We start from the raw sequence: 20,698 nt of genomic DNA, 5'->3' as shown, positions 1-20,698 counted from the left end.
GGAAATAAAATAAAAAACAGTAAATACAAATAAAACCAAGAAAATGGCACTGACAGAAATTAGGGGAGTGGAGGATGTATACCTGCTAAAATTTAACTTGTATTAAAAAAAATAAGAAATCAAAATGTAAGATATAAGATTACGAAAAGGGGGAGCTGACAAAAATGATAGAAACAAATTTATAGGATGGAATATGTTGAAACATTTAGGGTAGAGCTTTCACAACTAGTAGTTCAAGGTAGTGTGTAGTAAGTTGGTATATTTGCCAACATAGTGAACGCCATAAACTACTGAAACTTGTAAATGAAGAAACAGATGTTACAAAGTTAGAAAAAACGTTATCTGGATTGAATATCAAGACAGATCGAGGGACACAAACAGACAAGAACAGAGGCCTAAAATATTAGAGCCAAACAATTGAATGAGTGCTTGACAAAAGTTACATAAGATGTTTTCGAACAGTAATAATGCCACCATCAGAAAAGCTCTGCTATATCAGGAAGATTATATAGTGCACACGGAATACACAAGTAAGTATTCAGCAGTGTGGATCAAACAGCAACATGAGCCATTATCAGACTTTTAAAAATGATTCAGTATCTGAAAGGAAAACTGTGTAAATAAGGCAGATAAGAAGTAGTGTAGGTAAAAGTATTTCTTGAGCTGTAACTATGGTGGCAAAATTCTGAACTGATTATAACCTGTTTACAGTCTATGCAGAAAAAAACAAATGAGGCAAGGCCCAGTGTCCAGTGATGTTTTTCAAGAAAAAAGAACTTTTGCTGCAGAGATGAAAATGTCAGACTATACCAAGTATGAGTCCAAAGCTAGTCACAAAGGATGATATGATTATTTATCAAAAATACAAGACAAAGACTAGTGGCTAAATGTTTTATTTATCCAGGTGATCACCAAATTCAGTTATGTATAACATAAGCTGGAGGACATTCCCTGATATACAGACACTGAGGAATTTAAAGCAGCTGTTTTAGGCAAATGTGTAATCAAGAGTGATATTTAAATTGTCTGCCAATCATATCTATTTTGTTATTTGCCTTGTAACATACAGAAAGTGTTGTTATTGTCAGACTTGTACATACTAATTTACTTTGCTAAAATATTTACCAAACCTTTCATTAGCAGAATTGTATGAAATTAAATGTTTCATATACTGTACATGATCTAATCCCATGTCAGCTGCAAATGACAGTGTAATTAGTTCAATTATACAAAAAAGTAGAAAAGATATTTTATGGATATTATGCATGTAGCAGGAGTGCTTAATTGATTGTAATTTAAAAGAAATGAGCACTGCTCCCCAGGATCATATAAAGACTAGAACACTCATTTAGGAGAGAAACATTTGCAGCTGCAAAGGGTTTTCATTCCACCATATCAGATGCAATTTGTAACACAGCAATCTCTTATTTTAGACTTTCTGAATTATCTGTTTTTAATTAAAGTTTTATGAATGTATGTGATTGAGGGCTGTATTGTAGCTCAGAGGTTGACATTGATGTCTCATAGTTCTAGGAGACTGGATTCAAATACTAGTTGAGTTCCTCTGTGTCAGGAGTCAGAATATGCTACATTTAGGTTTTCAATACACAGCTGCCCTCATATCCTCCCACATGCATGTTATGTTTACTCCAATATCAGGAAATGTGTGTGTGTGTGTGTGTGTGTGTGTGCGTGCGTGTGCGTGTGCGTGTGTGTGTGTGTGTGTGTGTGTGTGTGTGTGTGTGTGTGTGTGTGTGTGTGTGTATGCGTGTATGTGTGTGTGTATGTGTGCAGTAGACTAGTGCCCCGTACAGAGAATGGTTTCTTTCTTGCCCACAGTGCTATCGGGTGACCCTAAAAATCAGTTTAAGCAGAGCAGAGTTAAATTCCTGTCAGAGTAGCAATGCCTTTTTTAAGTCATTTTGGAAGAATTAGATCATCAGCCCTAGCACCATCAGATGTTTACAAATCAACCCTTGATGAGATCTTGGGCCATTACACAGTTAACTACGTTCAACTATACCAAAGCAATTTACATATTACAGTCAAAATAACTACATGTCTTTAAACTGATGGAGGAAGCCATATCCTCAGAGGAACCTCATGGAAACACACAAAAGCATTACTAGCCACCAATCAACACAAAATCCAAAAATTATGTAGGGAATTGAACTTTTTATTTTTACCTACCACTATTTTAAAGTAGGGTGGCTACATAATACAATCGATAAACACACAACCACTAACATTGCTTCAGTAGAGCATTTCCATTTGACTTTACATTATGTTTATGGGCTTTGAAAAGACCAGGAGTAAACCGAATTAAATAAAGAGAGGAAAAGTAATCTCCACACAGAAAACACCCCAGCTGGAATTCAAACCAGGATCCAATTGCTTTGAAGTGACAGTTCTACCTACTGTGCCACTTGATGCCCAAAAGACGCTTTGCAATCAGCAAATTCTTTACAACATTGCTTTACATGTTTAACCTCTTAAAATATTGCCATTGCCTTTATTATTTATTTATTTATTATTGCCTTTATTATTAGTTTGTTTACCACAATCTAAGTATATATAGCAGTTACTGCCTTATCTTTGCTTTTGGTGTATTGATCTCAGCAGTGTGATTAATTGAAGTAGGAATATATTCACTTTGTGGATTAATCAATAATCAATCAAGGGGCTCAGGTTAAGTTATAAGTATAAAACCTAAAAATTATTAACACTGATACAGTAACATCACACCTTATGTTTTAGGACTTAAAGGGTAAAATACTTTTGCATCTCTACAGTCTGTATTTTGTTGCCTCTTTTGATGCCTTTGTGAGAATAATAAAAAGAGCTGAGAGATTTAACATTTTCTTAGCTCAGTAAAAGAATCAATAGTGCACATTTATTGGCATCTGTTTTCAGCCATGCTGATGCATCATAATTATGAATCCTTACCTGTCAAACGAAATGTTACTTGGCAATTGTCTGATATATGGTTTATTGCTAAGCTTTGAGATGAACAGAAAAATGACATTACATGTATACTAATTGGGAAGCTGAAATACTTAACAAATGTAGAGAAGAAAACCCTTTATTCTATTTTACGAGCACAGGTTGGTAGAAATTTAATTATCATATGTACTACATTTTGCTGGTCAGTGCTCTGCAACCTTATGTCAGTAGTTAATGCAGTCCAAGGCTCTGACTCTTCACACACTGAATCGCAGCATCCTTCAGCTGTCCCCAATGAGTAGAATGTATTAATCTACCAAATCAAGCCTACCCTCTAGTAGATAATTAAGTGTTGTCGTTTTTCAGAAATGCATATTAACACAAAAACTGCTGATGATCCCAGCTTGTAATGTGCAGATTCTTAGCGGGTGGCATTCAGATTTCTTTTTTATGCACACTTGCCTTTAGATCCTATTTAATCAAGCAGGAGGAGGTTTATTAAAAGCATTGTTAATATATGCTGGGCCCAGACATGAAAATAGCTTTGTAAATACAATAAACAGGTCAACAGCAGGAGTTCTCCTGCAATGGTGAATACTTTTTCAGCTGTTTTACCTGGGGAAGAATTGAAGTTCTACTAAAGAACCATACTTGGTTGTTTCTATCTATCTATCTATCTATCTATCTATCTATCTATCTATCTATCTATCTATCTATCTATCTATCTATCTATCTATCTATCTATCTATCTATCTATCTATCTATCTATCTATCTATCTATCTATCTATCTATCTATCTATCTATCTATGAAATACTTTTAGATTTCTTTTAATTAGCAATTCAAAAAAGCCACAATAAATTATGTTAGCTGTAGCACTGTAACAACTTTTTTTTTAATACAATGATCTTCACAAAAGCTCTCCAATGTACACAGTACCTCTTTAACTCTTCTTTTCCTCTACTCCACCCCACTAGGCAAGCGTTGTCCTCCTTCCTCCTGACCCCAGCTCGCCTGGATGTACCTTTTATCTTGGACCTGGGGGTACTTCCAGTGTAAGGGCATAACCCGATGGAAGCACTTCTGGGTCAGTCGGAAGTCCCAAAGACCATGGGGGATAGTCCAAGATAGTACTCCCTGGTGACATCCAGGGACCCCCACATGGCAGCTATACAGCACTGCAACCCCCAGCATAACCTATGGTTGTCCATGGGTGTACCTGTCCGCATGGATGCTGCCATCTAGCCATTTAGGGGAGTATATAATAATTGCACTTCTTTGATTCCTGATGGGATGCCAGTATACCCGTTCCTTACAGGATGTTTTATTTCCCGATCTCTAACACCTGTTCCTGCAACACCTTACGTATTTTTTAAATTTGTTTTACTATGTGATTTGTTTGCATTGTTGTTTGTTATTATTAACCCACAGGTTTTGAGTAACTCACTGAAAGATAAAATTACCTTCTAGTTCCCAGGCCTCTGTCACTTTTTCGTTTCTTCAATATCTCAGTCATCAGAGTATTTTGTAGTTCTGTATCAGTCATGTAGATAAGCATGGCGACACAGTGATAGTGCTGCTTCCATTAAGGAAATCGGGGCTCACATCATGGTTCATCCCTGTGTGAAGTTCGTATGTTCTCCCTGTACCTGTGTGGGTTTACTTTGGCTGCTCCAATTTCTTCTCACAATCCAAAGACATACAGGTTAGATGGATTGGCCATGCTAAACTGGCCTGTTTGTGTGTTCACCCTGCAATGAACTGGTGCCATGTCCAGGGATGGTTCCTATACATTCTGGAATAAGATCCAACTTTCCCTAGACTCTGCTCAAGATGAAGTTGGTTTAGAAGATGGATGGATATTGGCCATGAGGAAATATTGACCACATAATCAAATTATCGGAATCGGAATAAAAGAGTCAATTCAGAAAGGCAGTTATGCAGTGAGAAAAATAAGAGGTGATTCCCTCTTAATAGTTCAGGATGAGTGTAATTCTTAACACTTTTGGGGGTTTCTTTTAGGATGTCTGACTGAATTCACTCATCCTCTGGGAGGTTATTCTTTATATATTTAGCATAAATCACTCACAACAGCATAAAATATTTTAAATGCCATACTTATGAAAAAACGCATACATTACTGAATTTTAGGAGTAGTGTGTTACAGCATAAAAAGCACTCTTGTTCATAGGCAACACGTCAGGTGGTAATTTACTATCACAAAAATCTGACTCTTACAAATGTATTTGTATCTTTTTTCAGAAGAAGTGAGCCATTTTTCTCTCAGTCACTTCTTCTTCCTAGAGTTTAGACTTGATCCCTTACTCGTGTTTTCTCACACTGTTATGCACAGGTTGCTTGCAGCTGGCATTACCTTCTTGTACCCAGATCACTGATAGTCATAAACTAAGGTAGACTAGGGGGAAGATACTGAAAACAACATTGGTGTGAAACAATAAAAAAAAAAAAAAATATTCCAACAAAGCAAAACAAGGCAGTGTCCTAATTAAAGTATACTTAAACAAATTCTTAATACTTTAGTAAATACTTAATACTTAATTATTATCTAATTAAATAAATGCATAATCCAATAGAAATCAGTGTTTTATGAAAAAGTTAAAATGTTCAATTAATAGGACCGTTAAAACCATGAATAAAAATTTAATTCAGAATAAGGTTCGTTTTAAAATCCCACACTGCGCGCTCAGTGCATCTTTCTACCACATCTCCGCAGCTTACCCTTTGGGTGTCTTAAGTCAATGGAGACAACGACAGGTGTGGTCCCTTTCTCTAGCTTTCATCCCAACCACCATCCTTTGCTCAGAATCAGACTTCCATTTTCCTTATGCCCTCATCTTCAACTGCAAGATCCCAAGGAGCATACTCGATCACTCCATGCTCCACCATAGTGCTCAGTGGGGGCGACACACCCCTGGAACACCACTCCCACATTGTAATTGACCCTTCTCCCCACCGTGCTGGCTTATACTTCCAATTCCTTCTTTCTCCATTTGTGAATCTGTTCCCTCCTCTATCTTAGTCAAGATCACTTTATACTGTTATTGGTGTGGAATCCTAGTTATGATCCATAGAACAGCTGAGCTAATCAAACAGTCATCTTGACTCTATACTTTCCTTTTATATTTATTTTTGAATTTAATTTAATTTTATTATATTCTATTCTTTTGTGAACTCCGGTCTGCTTCTTGTAAGGCAGCAGTACTACTACTGTGCCTCCATGCTCCCCTCCAGTAAACATGTTATATTGTTCTGTATTGTAATTTCAGATTTTATTTATTTCTGCACAAACTCAGTCCATGTACTTTATATTCAGGTTCTGTTTTTGTATCTTTCATTATTATTCTTTGCTTCTCTCTTCATTCTAGACCTTATTTGTTCTTGCATTAAATGTCCAGATCCTGAAATCTTTCATCCTACAGACATAGGATTTATTTTTATGACGTCAACTATAATTTGTATTTGTATATTCAGTTAATTTTGTTAACAAGGTGTTTTCTGTCATGTTGCACCAAGTGCATGAGTAATGTACGTGCCTCTAAGAATGTAGAAATTTCAGTGCAAAATGATGATTTGCATTCCTTAATCTTTTTATTCTTTTGCTTGACTAATTTTCATGGGTTTTAGCTTACTGTTTTCTTGTGTTGAGTTTCAAGAAGCAACGTTCAGTTGAACACTCAGTCACTATATGTACAGATATTCTGGTTTCCACTCAAACCCCCAAGATGTGTAGCTTTTGTTGATTGGTGATTTAAGACTAATCCAGTATGGGAGTGCCGTAAGTGTGCCCTGAAATGATTATTAGTGGTTTTAGACTGATCCAGTGTGGCAGTTTCTGTAAGTATGCCCAGAAATGAACTGATGCTCCATTCAGAATTGGTTCCTGTCAGGGTACTGTTGTGAAAGGTTGTGGACTCACATATGCACATTGGATTAACTAGATTCACAAGTTGGATGAATGCATAGATTGTTGGCTCAAGTTGGTTTCTTCAGCAGGGAGAATTAGCTCCTTGAATGAAACAGGTTTAATGTTGAGAAATGCCTTATGGAAAGGTAGTTGCTCTTAAAGTACCCCCACAATAATGACAAAATAACCACAACAAAAACATTACACAAGCAATAATTTTATTCTTAACTTGTATTAACGAATCATTCCATATACAGTCCACATCAGGCATTGCAGGGAAACCCTTTTTAAATATCGACAGGGTTAAAGTTGCTGTAGTGGTTGGGACACTACCTTTCTTTTAGTTACCTGCTGCTGGTACCTTGGCACTATGAGGTGTTTGAATGATAGAAGGTTACACCAGGGCACAATTCAAAAGTTCCAGGTTTGAGCAGGTCAGCAGTAGTGGTACTTCAGTGCAACAAAATGCAGCAGTTGTGGGATTCTCAAATACCAGGGTTTGATAACACCTTTCTGTAACTTTAATATGATACTGTTTTGGCACACTAAATCAATTACTTTCTAACTAGGTCCTTGCACTCCAAAAATAACAAGACATTCTCACATGCTCTTGCAGAAAATAATGAAAACAAAAATCAAGAATGTATAATGAAAAGGAAAGGCAAACAATGCAACATAAGAATATGTATAAATAAAATGTAAATTGTATATGAAAGAATAATATTTCATAAGCGTGTTATTTCAAAGCTTATTCAATACACTGGCTACAATTACACACTGGGTATTGATTGATTTTCTCTACTGCATACATTTGGATATGTGTTAATTATATTCATTTAGTGGTAAACTGTAGAATAGTGGCTTTAAGGGCTTGCTGTAGTACATCTGTTAGTCACTTAATCGATTCACAAAGCATAGCCCCTATTCTAATAGATTTTTTGCTGGTGCTTTGTAAATCTTAATACTAGACCAAGGTAACATCTTGTTACTTAGCAATAACTGATAGAGTCATCCAAATAGTCCCTATTTTAAAGTGTTCTCCCTTTTTTTTGCTATTGTTGCTCATTTCTGTTTCTTAATAAACACTGTAATAAATTTGTATCTTTAAATTATTCCTTTCCACATCACTTATTACCTCCTGCAAAAATTAAACAACAGATTTCACAGATTTAACAGAGAAAAAAATTAGAAACGCTATGGGAAGCCTGAAAATGCATCAAAAAGTAAAAACTACTGATGTTGTTTAAACAGCAGGAAACAATGTGTTCAATTTATCTTTTCAAGAGAAAGTTACCAGTGGTTCCTTTGAGATTCAGTGTGTTTATCCTAGTGCTTGTATCCACCTTTGTGAGACACTCTTAAGCAGTAGGGGTGTACTTTTCCTTAAGCTACTGCTCTGCAGAAACAAGGCCAATTGATGAAAGTGTGGATTCTTCTCAACAGATTACATTTTCTCACCAACAGTGTAGTAGTTAAAAAAAGGAAGAAAAAAAAAAACTCCCACACCAGTCTCTATGGCTTAACCATTGTAATAATACCCCTGCAGTTTCAATTCCATGTGGACCTATCAATTGTCAGTCATGTGAGAGAAACTCACACTCCACAAAGAGAAATGTAAGGTTTAGGCAAAGGTTTGAAACTGTATGAAACTTGTACTGATATCCAGTGGTTTGATTAAAGAGTGGAACAATAAGTTGTCAGAAATTACTTGGGGATTTCTTTACTAGAGAGATAATCAGATTATTTGAAAAAAAAATGAAGAGAGTTTTAGCAGATCACAATGCATATATGAAACTAACAAAATGCAACTTATTTACTATGGTTTTAGCCCAGTTCTGTGAAGACTGGTCTTTCTACAATAAATAAAATTTTTAAAATGTGTTTCCAGTGGCTTTGAAATGTTCCTGCATTATGTACTGACTGTAGTTTAGAGTTCAATAAATGTACAAAATAAAGATAAAAATACAGTATATATGTGTGTCTGTGTGTGTATGGATGTATGTGTGTGTGTATATATATATATATACACATATATGTGTGTGTGTGTGTGTGTCTGTGTGTGTATATAGATAGATAGATAGATAGATAGATAGATAGATAGATAGATAGATAGATAGATAGATAGATAGATAGATAGATAGATAGATAGATAGATAGATAGATAATCAATGTATGTGTTCTCTACTCTTGTGTCTCATTTATCACATAAACTTTACCATTCTTTAGGCCTGTCTGATATACTGTATACAGTTTTTAACATAGCTTGCACTGTTCAACATAACTCTAGCTCTCTGAATGCCAGAGCCAACAGTATGTTGAAATTATTTGACCAATTCAGCTGTTCCAACTGATGAAATATCCAGTATTCTAACTGGAATTTCAAGATAGATTCAAGAACCAAAGAAACTTCTTCCATTCTTATGTTTACCAGATATCATTCATTCATTGGTAAATCAAGAGGTTTGCCTTCTCACTCAGAACCTTCACCATTACAGATTGACATAGTGACTGCATAACTGTGCTCCCTGCCCCGATCAGTCTGTCAAACTCACCATTCCTTTTCCCCTCACTCATAAACAAGACCCCAAGGTACTTATTCCTCCACCTGATGCAGTAACTCACCTCCCACTCTGAGAGGACAAACCACCTCTTTCCTACTGAGGACCATTGCCTCAGATCTGTAAAAGGGTCTGTAAAAAGCAGTGATGTGATTCTAAGGCCACCAAACTGGACCCCCTCCCTTACCTGGTTGTGCCTTGATATCCTGTCAATGAAAGTCATTAACAGGACAGGAGACAAAGTATAGCCCTGGCAGAGTCCCACACCCACTGGAAACGGTGCTGATGTTTTTCCAAGTTTACAGACACAGCTCTCACTGTATATGCTGTATTATACAGGGACCAAATAGTCATTGTTAGGGGTTACGGAACCCTGTATTCTCTCAGCACCCCCCACAGAATCCCTCGAGGAACACAGTCATACTCCTCCTCTAAGTCCACAAAACATATGGAGACTGATTTGGCACACTCCCATACCCGCTCCAGAATCCTCATGAGAGTAAAGAGCTGGTACACTGTTCTATGGCCTGGATGGAATCCACATTGCTCTTCCTGGATCTGAGGCTCCACGACTTGAACAGAGTCTCCTTTGTGGTACCCTGGCATAAGCTTTTCCTGGGAGGCTGAGGACTGTGATCCCCCGATAGCTGGAGCACACCCTTCTGTCTCCCGTTTTAAAAAATGGGCACCACCACCCCTGTCTGCCAATCCAGAGGCACCAGTGTATACCCTTTGATTCCCGAAAGTCCGTAATCTGGAATCTCCCAGAACCCACCCACCTCCAAGCTTTAAAATCATCACAGTATTTTTTTAATTATATAGCTGAGATATAGCGGAATTCCTTCTAGGGAGATACCACTCCTCCCCATTTTCCTGAAATCAATATTTTTTTAAGTTGGAATGTCTGTTAACAGTGATCCCACTCTTTTCGCAGATTTACCTTTCAAGTATTATCTGTTTACCTTAAGAAAAAAAAAATAATTCTTTTCGTACCCCCAATCATTCTATTGTGTTCCAAAAGTTTTGTAATAGGCAGCACTGTCATTTGACATATCTTTGTAAGTTGTGCTTAGCCTATTTCAAACCCATACTCCTAACCCCCCTCCCCAGACCCCAGTCAAAGCCTAGAATGAGGTCTGTTTGGATTTAAGTAAACAATACATTTGAGCATAGTCTGAGTGTGTGCATGAGAGTGCACTGCAATAGACTGCTATCCCCTGTAGGCCAGTATTGGTTTCTGCCATACACACAGTGAGATAGAACAGGCTGCTGTCTGCTGTGACCACATAATGGAAGTAATTGAGCTCAGAAGACTGTTTGATAGATCCTACCCATGGAACGGAATGTATGTTTTTAGTATATTATATATGCTTTTAATAAGTTACGAAAGGAAAGAGATGTGGAATTTATTCATTTTTTTGTAATTTAATATACATATTTTTTTTTGTAGGTCCACTGAAGCTGAAGATCCAGTGTACACTGAAGATGACCCCATAGTTTTTGAGGCACCTCAGATTCAGATTGGACTCAAGTATGTCATTCTGGAGGACAGAGACATGTTTAAGATTGCTATAACATTTGAAACAGAAAATGTCAAGCAGTAGAAAATGAACATGCTCATTATCCTCAAAGAAATCCTCATGTTTTCCTAAGCACAAAGGGTATTCATTTATTGGAAGTCTAGCAAACTGTCAGAGTTTATATAATTACTAGATTTCATCCTGTCTGAAGATTGTGTAACACCTTTCATTATGCTCAGACTATAATATTTACAGAATGTTTAAATTTTAGATATGGGATCTGTTTAAAAAAACATAGATAACTTTGATAAAGGTTAATAAGTGTTTTTTACTAAGAACAGGCACATGCTCTTCACTGTATATGTACAAAATCTTAATTTTCAAATATAATTCACATCTCCCTTCCACATGACTTCATTAAAGGTATTGATTTTAGACAGCACCTTTGTAAAATGTAAAAATAACTGAAAATTTCCCTTGGTTTAAATCAGTAGGCCAAAGATTAGAAGTTTACAATAGATCAATTACAGAATACAGTAAAATTACAAGGCACTGTGGTTAGTGCTGCTGCCTCACAGCTTCTAGGATCTGGTATATTACCCAAGCCTTGTTCATATTTCTCTGAAGTTTGCAGCTTTTCCTTATGAATTTTCTTCAAGTGCTACACTTAACTACCATACCACAAAAACGTTTGGTTGTTTTGTGTGTCTGTGTCAGTAACTGTATCCTTTGCCTTGCATCACATGCTGCTTGAATAGGGAGTCTGCTGTGTACTTTACTGGAATAAGAGGATAGGAAAAAGAATTCATGAGTAAACCTTTATTTCCAACCCAAAATACTGGTAATCAGACTTTTTGAAGGCTATTTAAATACGAAGAGAGACTATAACTGCATCCAATAAACAAGATATTCTTCTATGAACTGTAATGTACAAGCACAGCTCATTTTCAAGAGTAGAAACTTCAGACATGATCCTGTCAATACAGATTAGTGCTTAATTCCAAGATTGGCTGCATTATAAACCAGATAACTCTATTTGAGGACTGCCAATACCTGTCCACATAATGTCTTTGCAATTTTACAATATTTTGTAATTGTCTAAATGTTACTTTTCAACTTCCATTTGTGTTTTAATATCCTCAGTAATGACCATTTTTAATGTACCTTCAGACATACATTTTACTTATTAAAATGTCTTCATAATTCCAATTCTGTCAGGCCTTCTCCCAGTCTTCACTTGTCATACATAGGGGCATACTTATAATTAGATACAATTAAAACCAATTCAAAATCCTACTCAGTTATTTTAATTGTCTTAAGTTATTACCAACAGAAATTCTGGCATAATTAAAATGAGCAGCCTATAGTCTGTAATGACCAAAATTATTAGTTAAACAAAGAACTCTTTATGCATTTATTGAATCCAGTTTAGACCAATAAGGACTCATCTCAGTAGCATATGGTTTAAGGTAGAATTGAACTCCTAACAGAGTGCCAGCACATGTTGGAGCACACAGACATACACAAATCCACTCCAGATTTTAAACAGACAATTTGGAGTGGACAGTTAACTTTACATTGAATGTCTTTTGGAGGTGGTAGGAGGCACAATTATTTGTAATTAAAACTAGATGCTGTGAACAACATTTAGTAGAATTTTACTAAAGTACAACAGGTTGTATAAACTGAGATTTTGAAACTTAAACTGAAGAACTAAAAGTAAAAGGCCATTATCACTGTAGCAAGTGACTATCGTGACTTTACTTTTCAGCAATTGTGATCTGAGTCTTGCTAAAACAAAAAGTTGTTAATACAATGAATCTCAGTGCTGTGTCTTCTTTTAGTTAGAATTTCTTTAGGAGAGAGATTGCTGACTTCATTGGTTACTACATGTAGACGAGAACAAAAATCAGCATGCCACAGTTTTGGTCATTTTCAGATAGCCAAGAATGAAGTCCTTTTGACATGTTTTCTTTATTTTGATAGAGAATCTTTGGGCAGCGTTAGGAGAAAGCTCCTCTTCAACTATGCTGCCGTAGTTTTAATTGTATAGGCACTGATCTTGCCACTTTTACAAAGTGCCAAGATTAGTGACAGGATTAATTTTTTTTTTCTTAGAGAAACTATACCATAGGCAAACTGAGACAATCAGCTTGATTTGAGAAATACATTTTTCTCCTTAATTACCCTATAATCATTTCACTCACATTAAAAATAACCAAGGGGTAATATACTTATATCTAGTAATAATATAATATTACTCTTTTATGCTTGTAAATATGTTTATTCATTTACATTTAACTCTGTTTACCACATATCAGAATACTGTCTTGCCCCCTCCAAATTGATTAAACCACCTCCAGGTTATTGGCTTAACTAATGTTTCTTAATTCTGGTCCTTATGGCCCACTGGCTGCTCGTTTTAATTGCATATGAGATTTTGTCACTGATAATGTAACTCAATGAGAATAGCAAACCCCCTTGAGTAGGAAATTTTAATTGGTTTTAATAAACCTTATATGGGAAATAATGGATTAGATGACAGAGGAGGGAATCGGTCTTTACAGCATGAAATCGATGAGCTTTACCAGATTGTCTAATGTTGTGACTTTTGAGATAAAATTTGAACTAGCGGTTCAGCAAATGTCTTCATTTCCTATAAGATGTGTTCACCTCTCTGTCACCTGCATTAGTTTGGTACAGTCATGGTCTCTTTTCAGCATATCATCCACCTATCTGCTCTCTGACAGGATATTAATATTGTTTAAATTCCAGTTTAAATTTTACAATTGATCAAAGCAATCACTATTATGGCCCTTAATGTGTAGAATGACACAGATTGCTTTTCTGATGCACACATCATAATCACAGCTAGTTGTAATATTTATATGACTCAAAGTAACTATCCAGAGCTGTGTGCTTCCTGGGTATCCAGTTCTTCTGTGGTCTCTTGCAACCCTGAACTGAGTAAAGCAAGTTTGAGGATGTTATATTATGTTTAGTCTATGAAAGTTCACCATCTTCCAATCTATATATATAATTCTCTAAGCCGCCGCCAGAGTGGCACGACACCCATGAAAGCACGCAGGAAGGAGCCACGCCCACACCCATGAAAGCACGCAGGAAGGAGCCACGCCCACCAACTCTAAGACCATTGGATACGACAAAAACTCGCAGAGCCACGCCCACCAACTCGGACGCGATGCCTCGGAAAACACGCCATCATTTCTGTTTGTCTGTGCTACAGTCCGCATGCAGCTCTGAGCCACGTTGACTTTTCGGTTACGACGCACGACCGTGTGCAACATCACAAACTGTTTTATACGCTACATACAGCAATTCGCATCCGCGACAAACATGCATCTTCTTAGATGGTCCTGCAGGAACACGGAAAACGTTTCCCCGCCCACCAACACTCTTTATTCCCCGGCCCACGTCCACCGCATCCGCGACAAACATGCGTCTTCTTAGATGGTCCTGCAGGAACACGGAAAACATTTCCCCGCCAACCAAAAAAGCAGGACCATGTAAGAAGAGGCATGTTTGTCGCGGATGTGAATTGCTGAATGCAGCGTCTAAAACAGTTTGCGAGGGGTATCCCATGGGATCCTTAAAACAATCCTTTAAAACTGAGGTTAAAACACAATGAAGGAAGCAGTCTTTAAAAACCAATAAGCCTTGTGCCTCTGTTTCATTAGCGTCTCACCTGCTTCACCGATGCAGGCCCTGCAACAGTCGAGACGCTCTCTCAGCAGCTGACCTTCTCTGTGCCTGACTCCACTATAGGCTGCAACAAAATTATGAAAGTACGGGCGCATTTGTTTCACACAAGCTGTGTGTGTGGGTGGGTTGGTGTTAGTCAGTTAATTAGTTACTCGAAGGATTTCAAGATTTAATATGCACAAGCGGTAACACTGCAAAAGCAGCCCAAACCAGAAAAGACGGCTGGCAAAAAGTGGCCGACAAATTAAATGCGTGTGCATTGTACTTACTGAAAGCAGCGTTACGGATTTTGCAAATGTTCATTTTTTTCCCTCTGCTTAAAAAACATTTAAAAAGCGGCGTGATTATGCGGCGTGGTATGCAGCGTGTAAAACAGTTTGTTTGTCGCAGATAATTTGTCATTTACTATTACACAAAGACAATTTCCTGTTAATACTTTGTTACATTGATATAGCGGTGTTCTCAGTATTCAAAGCGCTATCCACACAGGGAGGAACCGGGAAGCGAAACCACAATCTTCCACAGTCTCCTTACTGCAAAGCAGCAGCACTACTACAGCGCCACAAGGCAGTTAAAGAATACACCAGGCTCGATTTTGTTTTCACTTCTGTTTACAGAGATCGGGTTGTAGATAGCATTGTTGCAATGTTTCTTTTCTTGGTGGCTTATTACATTACAGATGTTTCACATGTTCATTTTTTCCCCTGTGCTTAAAAGACATTAAAAAAGTGTTTCTCAACTGTGACTCTGGAACATCTCAGTACGCAAGCTATATTAAGCGTCAACAATGAAGACTTGCAACACCTTAATCTACAAGTGCTGACACTTAGCCCTACCGATGAAGTAACTTTCACCAGCGTGGCCTTCTTCGTCACAGACGATCCCGCTTTCAGTAATGGAAAATTATATGTTGCTCTCTCCAGAGGTCTGTCTTTTCATTCACTCACAGTGGTATCCACAAACCCACCCCATTTGGACAACTGTGTCGTTCAGGAAGTGTTCACCCATCAATACATAATTATGCAGCGTATGCTACGCCGCGGGTTGGCTAGTTTACATATATTATTATGGTTGATAACACACACCTTCTTGCACATTGTGTAATCTGTTCTATTTTGAATGTGTTCAGCTCTTTTACCAAAGCTGAGTTATGTAAATTATGGAGTATGGAACAGAACAAGGTAGAAATTCTCAGGCGAGTTCTGTTTTGCAAAGAGAAGCATTGGAAGGCCAGAAGGGAGATTTCTTGTTCAAAAAATGAAAATCTATGAAAAATCTCAGTGTGTCTCAATGTACAGACAGAATATCGCAATAGTGCAATAAGTTGATAGCAAAAAAGATGAATGTTCTTTATTTTTCTTTAGAGTGGCTTTAAAATTTTGAAATTCAGGGTTTTTTTTAAATTTTGTTATAATTTTTGATAGTTCCAGTTTTATGTATGATATATTTTAAGAGTCATCTTACAAGCAGCACTAGCCAATACAAATTTTAGGTCTCTTTACTGTATGAGCAGCTGAAATATATTTCTTGTACAGGATTACTAAGCTCACATTCCCACAATAAATAGAGCATCACAACAATAATATGGCAAGCTCTGAGTAAAACTACTGTTTATCAGGATCAACAAGAATCAGTTGAGATTGTCAGGGCTTGTATAGAGGATGACATTTGGGCATTTTCCACTGGTGGTGCACCAAGCATAACCCACTGGGAGAATACCTAATGGAGAGGTCGAGGGCATGCTGGAGGGATTCTGTTTCATACCTAAGCTGGGAGTATTGTGGGACTCATTTCTAGGGTTCATTTGGCTTTGTCCAACATAGCTTGTTGCCACAACATTCCTCACTCTAGTATATCTGATGTGCCTAATCAAAAACTAACTAAAGGATGACACATGTATTTCATGGAATGAAGATTAGATTACCCACCATCTTGAGAGGTGAACTTTTGCTATATTAAATAATAAATTACACATTACAAACATTACATTACAACATTACATTACATTGTGCTAATGTTAGTTAATGTGTAATTACACATTACAAACAATGTATCTAAACAGATACCGTATATAAATCAAGAATTCCAATTATAGAATAAATAATTGTTTAAGACAACAGCTTTTTTGATATGTGAAATCAATTAGTGCAATATGTTGCTTGGGTCTGCTGTTTCTGTCTCATTTTAGTATAGCACATATATCACTGCAGGTAAAATAAACATTAAGGTCATCCATAAAGTTACAGTAGAGCTCAGTAACTGTTAGTTTTTGTTTTTTGTTTTTGAATATCTGGTTAAACAATTTCTGTTTAAAAGTATTTCCTTTCCTTTGCAGGTATGACGGCACAAATTCAAGCTTTGTAATAATGTTAATGCAGATGCGAAATCAAGGCAGTCTCATGATATCACGTGGTGCCAAACTGTAAGTACAGACCTGTCTACAACCAGAATATGTGCCATTTCTGTTTTAACTGGCATAAACGAGTTAAACTGCTTACATACAATAAGGCACATTTTTGAAAAATTGAAATTGTAACCCTAATGTTTTAAATGAAATCAAACAGACTGAATTCTTCATTTAGTGGAACAGTAGAACACTTGATTTCTGTCTCATAAATACAATTATATTGCTATACCAAGGTGGCAATATATAATACAATGTCTAATAATATAGCCCAGTCTTACTCTGTGGTGTATCAGATAATGATACAGTCTCAGAGTTTATGGGTTCCCACTTTTAAAAGATAGGCTGTTACATCTATTGACAACTCAAAACTATACTGGAATGCCTGAAAGTGCACCTATGCTCTATGCCAATTTTTGTGTAGTTACATTTTCAGTCTCTTCAAATCAGCATTGGATAAGTAGCAGTAAAGACTGAATGGTTGCATGGTAATGCTAGCCAAGCAAACAAAACAATATTGTAGTGTCAACAATGAAATAAATTTCTTTATCTCGAGCCAGTCCTGTCAGTGGGAGTGTGAAATATCGATCCAGGTAGCATATATCTTTTTTACTGTGAAAATAATCTCAATTTCCCAATGAGAGAAATGATCCAACCATTTCTAAAACTGTCTAATCCTGGTTTAGAGACACAGGAAGCTAGAATTTGTCCTAGCGACATATAATGCACAATAACCAGCAGTAGCTAGGACACTAGTGTGAAAAATTATATGGTATTATTTCTACCTTCTACCCTGTCAAATGACAGGTGAGGGAAAATAGTCATGTGAGTCCTGAATGAATAATAGCAATCACAAGGTGTCTTTGGTGCCACAGTTCAGATTGTGCTCCCTGAGATGCACGAAGGCTTTGATACTTTTTGGTTATATGCCACTAACACTTTCCCCCTGCACCAGATACCCTAATATTTACTTTATTATTTCAGTTACTCTTGATATAAATACAAAGTATAAAAAAGTTAAAGCAACACTGTGTTTGTTAAAGTAGCATAGCACCAATAGAAGGAAGTATAACAGAAAATAAAGTAAACAGTAAATGTCTGGATATATATAATTCTTAGAAAGCTTACTAAAAATCTTCAATGTCAAGAGTGGTTATTGTTGTCCTAGGTGGCTATAGATACAGAATGTGCATAAGTTATGTTCTTCAATGTCCAGATTAAATGGTCTCTCTCTCTGTTTCCGACTTGTCTCTGATGTTGCTTCCTATGTCACTGCTCACCCTGTCCTTTAGACAGGCCGATATTTATGTTGAAATCACATGTGGGATTCTGAGACTTGTGACATTACATACATGTGATTGGTCACATATCCTGGTGAAGGACGGCTCTGCTGAAAAGACGATTCTGTACAAATCTCTACAATCTCCTACTGTCTCAATTCTTTTCATTAAGTTATAAATCTTGTCTGATACCATAAATTTCTTCTATATCAAAACAAATGCATTAAATTTATAAATTACTGATGAAAAAAAAGAATGTACAAATGCATTTCGATCATAAATTATTAGTGATACTTTCAATGAAAATCACATCTGTGCTAATGTTAGTTAAATTGCCTTAAGGGGCCTTTAAATTCCTTTTTAGTCCATCATGGATTGTTTCAGCAAAATGAAAATTTTATATAAGAAGTCTGTAATTTCTAAAAATGACAATTATATTCTCCAAGACAATGATCAATGTATGGAATCATTTGAAAAACAGATCAGACTTTGCCAAACAACTATGACAAAAACCCTCTTATCTACTGAAAACTCCCCACTCTGCCACTCAATAAAGAAAGCGAAGCACACTGCAGTGCATATTGCCATAAAAAGTATCCAAAATACCTTCCATCCAAAATGTCTTCTGCATCCACTATAGCAAACACAGAAGACATCTCTTTTTCAGTGCAAAAATTTCAAGAGTATTTCTCAGTATAGCGGCCAACCCCATAATTTTAAGCCCACACTTGTGATGTTTGTAACATTTTTGGCATGTAAGCAATATCAAACACTGAAATGTGAGTACTATAGCCATGGATATTTTTCCTGTAATCAAGTATAGGTATAAGTGTACATTTTAGTGCTGCTCCGTTTTTTGAAATGTTTATTGGGCATTGGTTTCAGCCTTTGGTTTAGCATGTGCTCTGCACTGATGATGTAATTTTATTATAACTAAATTTGTAGTTACATGCAAATAAGGGAAAAAAATATGTATTTTTAAGTCAGGTGATACTGACAGCAGTAAACAATGCTCCCTGTGTTTGAATGCTGATAGGAGTGGATGTATGAATCAGATAAGCTTCATTTTGATTGTCTATGTAGTCCATATTTTGCAATGTGATATTAAAAATGAAACAATTTTCTGCCAATTGCACTGTAAAATGTACTTTTTTGGGGTTTTTTTGTTACAAAGCACATCATAGCCCCATTGCCACCAACCAGTCATAAAACCCTTTGTGCAAAACCTTTTATATTAACTTGCCAGTTTTAAATCACCTGAGAAATGTTTTTTGTCATGATTAGTCATACCTGCGCTGTGGTTGGAGAAGCAGTAGACATGGGAGAACCTGTAAAAATGCAACTAATGTAATGAATTATTAAGGCCAACATCATATTCTTCTAGTGGAAGGGGATGTCAAACTTGAGGACAGCGGTTACTGATCTCATCACCTGAGGATGTTAGATTATATTTCTAGAAATCACTGGGGCTGACAAATTGGATGATTCTGTGAAGACTTTCCAGCAAAATATTCCAGGCTTGAGCCTTTTTTGACAGCTAATAATGTGTTGCCTGACAGAGCCAGTGTTGTATGAATGCTTTCTAGGTATGGGAGGTCAGCTCCAATCCCTGCCCTTTCTTTTCCTTTTTTCCTTTTTGTTGTGGTACATAAAACACAAAGCATCAGACAGATGAGCCTCTTTTCTGTTTGCGAGATCAAAAACACTCATGGTCTTTTATCCATGTAACTTGATCATATGAACTATATTTAAGGTGAGCGTTCATTGGTTGTCAGCACTCACAAAAAAGCACAAGACCACCCCAATGATTAAAGACAACATCAAACATGTTTGATTTTGTCAGGTTTTGAGTCTCCCAGGCTAGTCGCTGAGGATGTCAGACTATATGGCTGGCAGTTTTGGGAGCTCGCTTTGACTTCTTGTAACACTCTAAGGTTTTATAAATAAAGTTTGCGACTGAAAATCACAGGAAAAATTGTATAATATTTAAAGGCCTTAAGACAAAAAGGTTTTAATCAATATTCTTATTAGTGCTAATAGGAGTAGCAATAGTGATGTCAGTTATAGTAATACTAGTAGTGTCCATCCATCCATTTTCCAACCCGCTATCCTAACTACAGGGTCACGGGGGTCTGCTGGAGCCAATCCCAGCTAACACAGAGTGCAAGGCAGGAAACAAACCCTGGGCAGGGTGCCAGCCCACCGCAGATACTCATAGTGTATATGGTAGTAATCAGTGGCCTAGCATAAAAGTGCATAGGTACCTTATAATTTTTGTTAGTATTTTCAGTATTAGCACTACTAGGTGAAGCACCCTGTAGTTTTGCTTTGTATTTTTACTTTGGG

At 36.7% G+C, this 20,698-nt stretch overlaps 1 protein-coding gene across 1 annotated transcript in view; it reads left to right on the top strand.

The window, feature by feature from the left end:
* The window catches only part of LOC114651996 (protein WWC2-like), a 350,362-nt gene that overhangs the window by 270,847 nt on the left and 58,817 nt on the right, over window positions 1-20,698 (top strand). The window contains exons 13-14 of the mRNA XM_028802133.2: window positions 10,876-10,956; window positions 17,004-17,090. Coding sequence (XP_028657966.1) covers window positions 10,876-10,956; window positions 17,004-17,090 — 168 coding nt within the window. The remainder of the gene's footprint in view (window positions 1-10,875; window positions 10,957-17,003; window positions 17,091-20,698) is intronic.

Source organism: Erpetoichthys calabaricus, chromosome 5 (assembly GCF_900747795.2).
Source record: "Erpetoichthys calabaricus chromosome 5, fErpCal1.3, whole genome shotgun sequence".
Taxonomy (NCBI): Eukaryota; Metazoa; Chordata; class Cladistia; order Polypteriformes; family Polypteridae; genus Erpetoichthys; species Erpetoichthys calabaricus.
The sequence above is the reverse complement of the archived record's forward strand: the minus strand, read 5'-3'. Positions and strand labels throughout refer to the sequence as shown.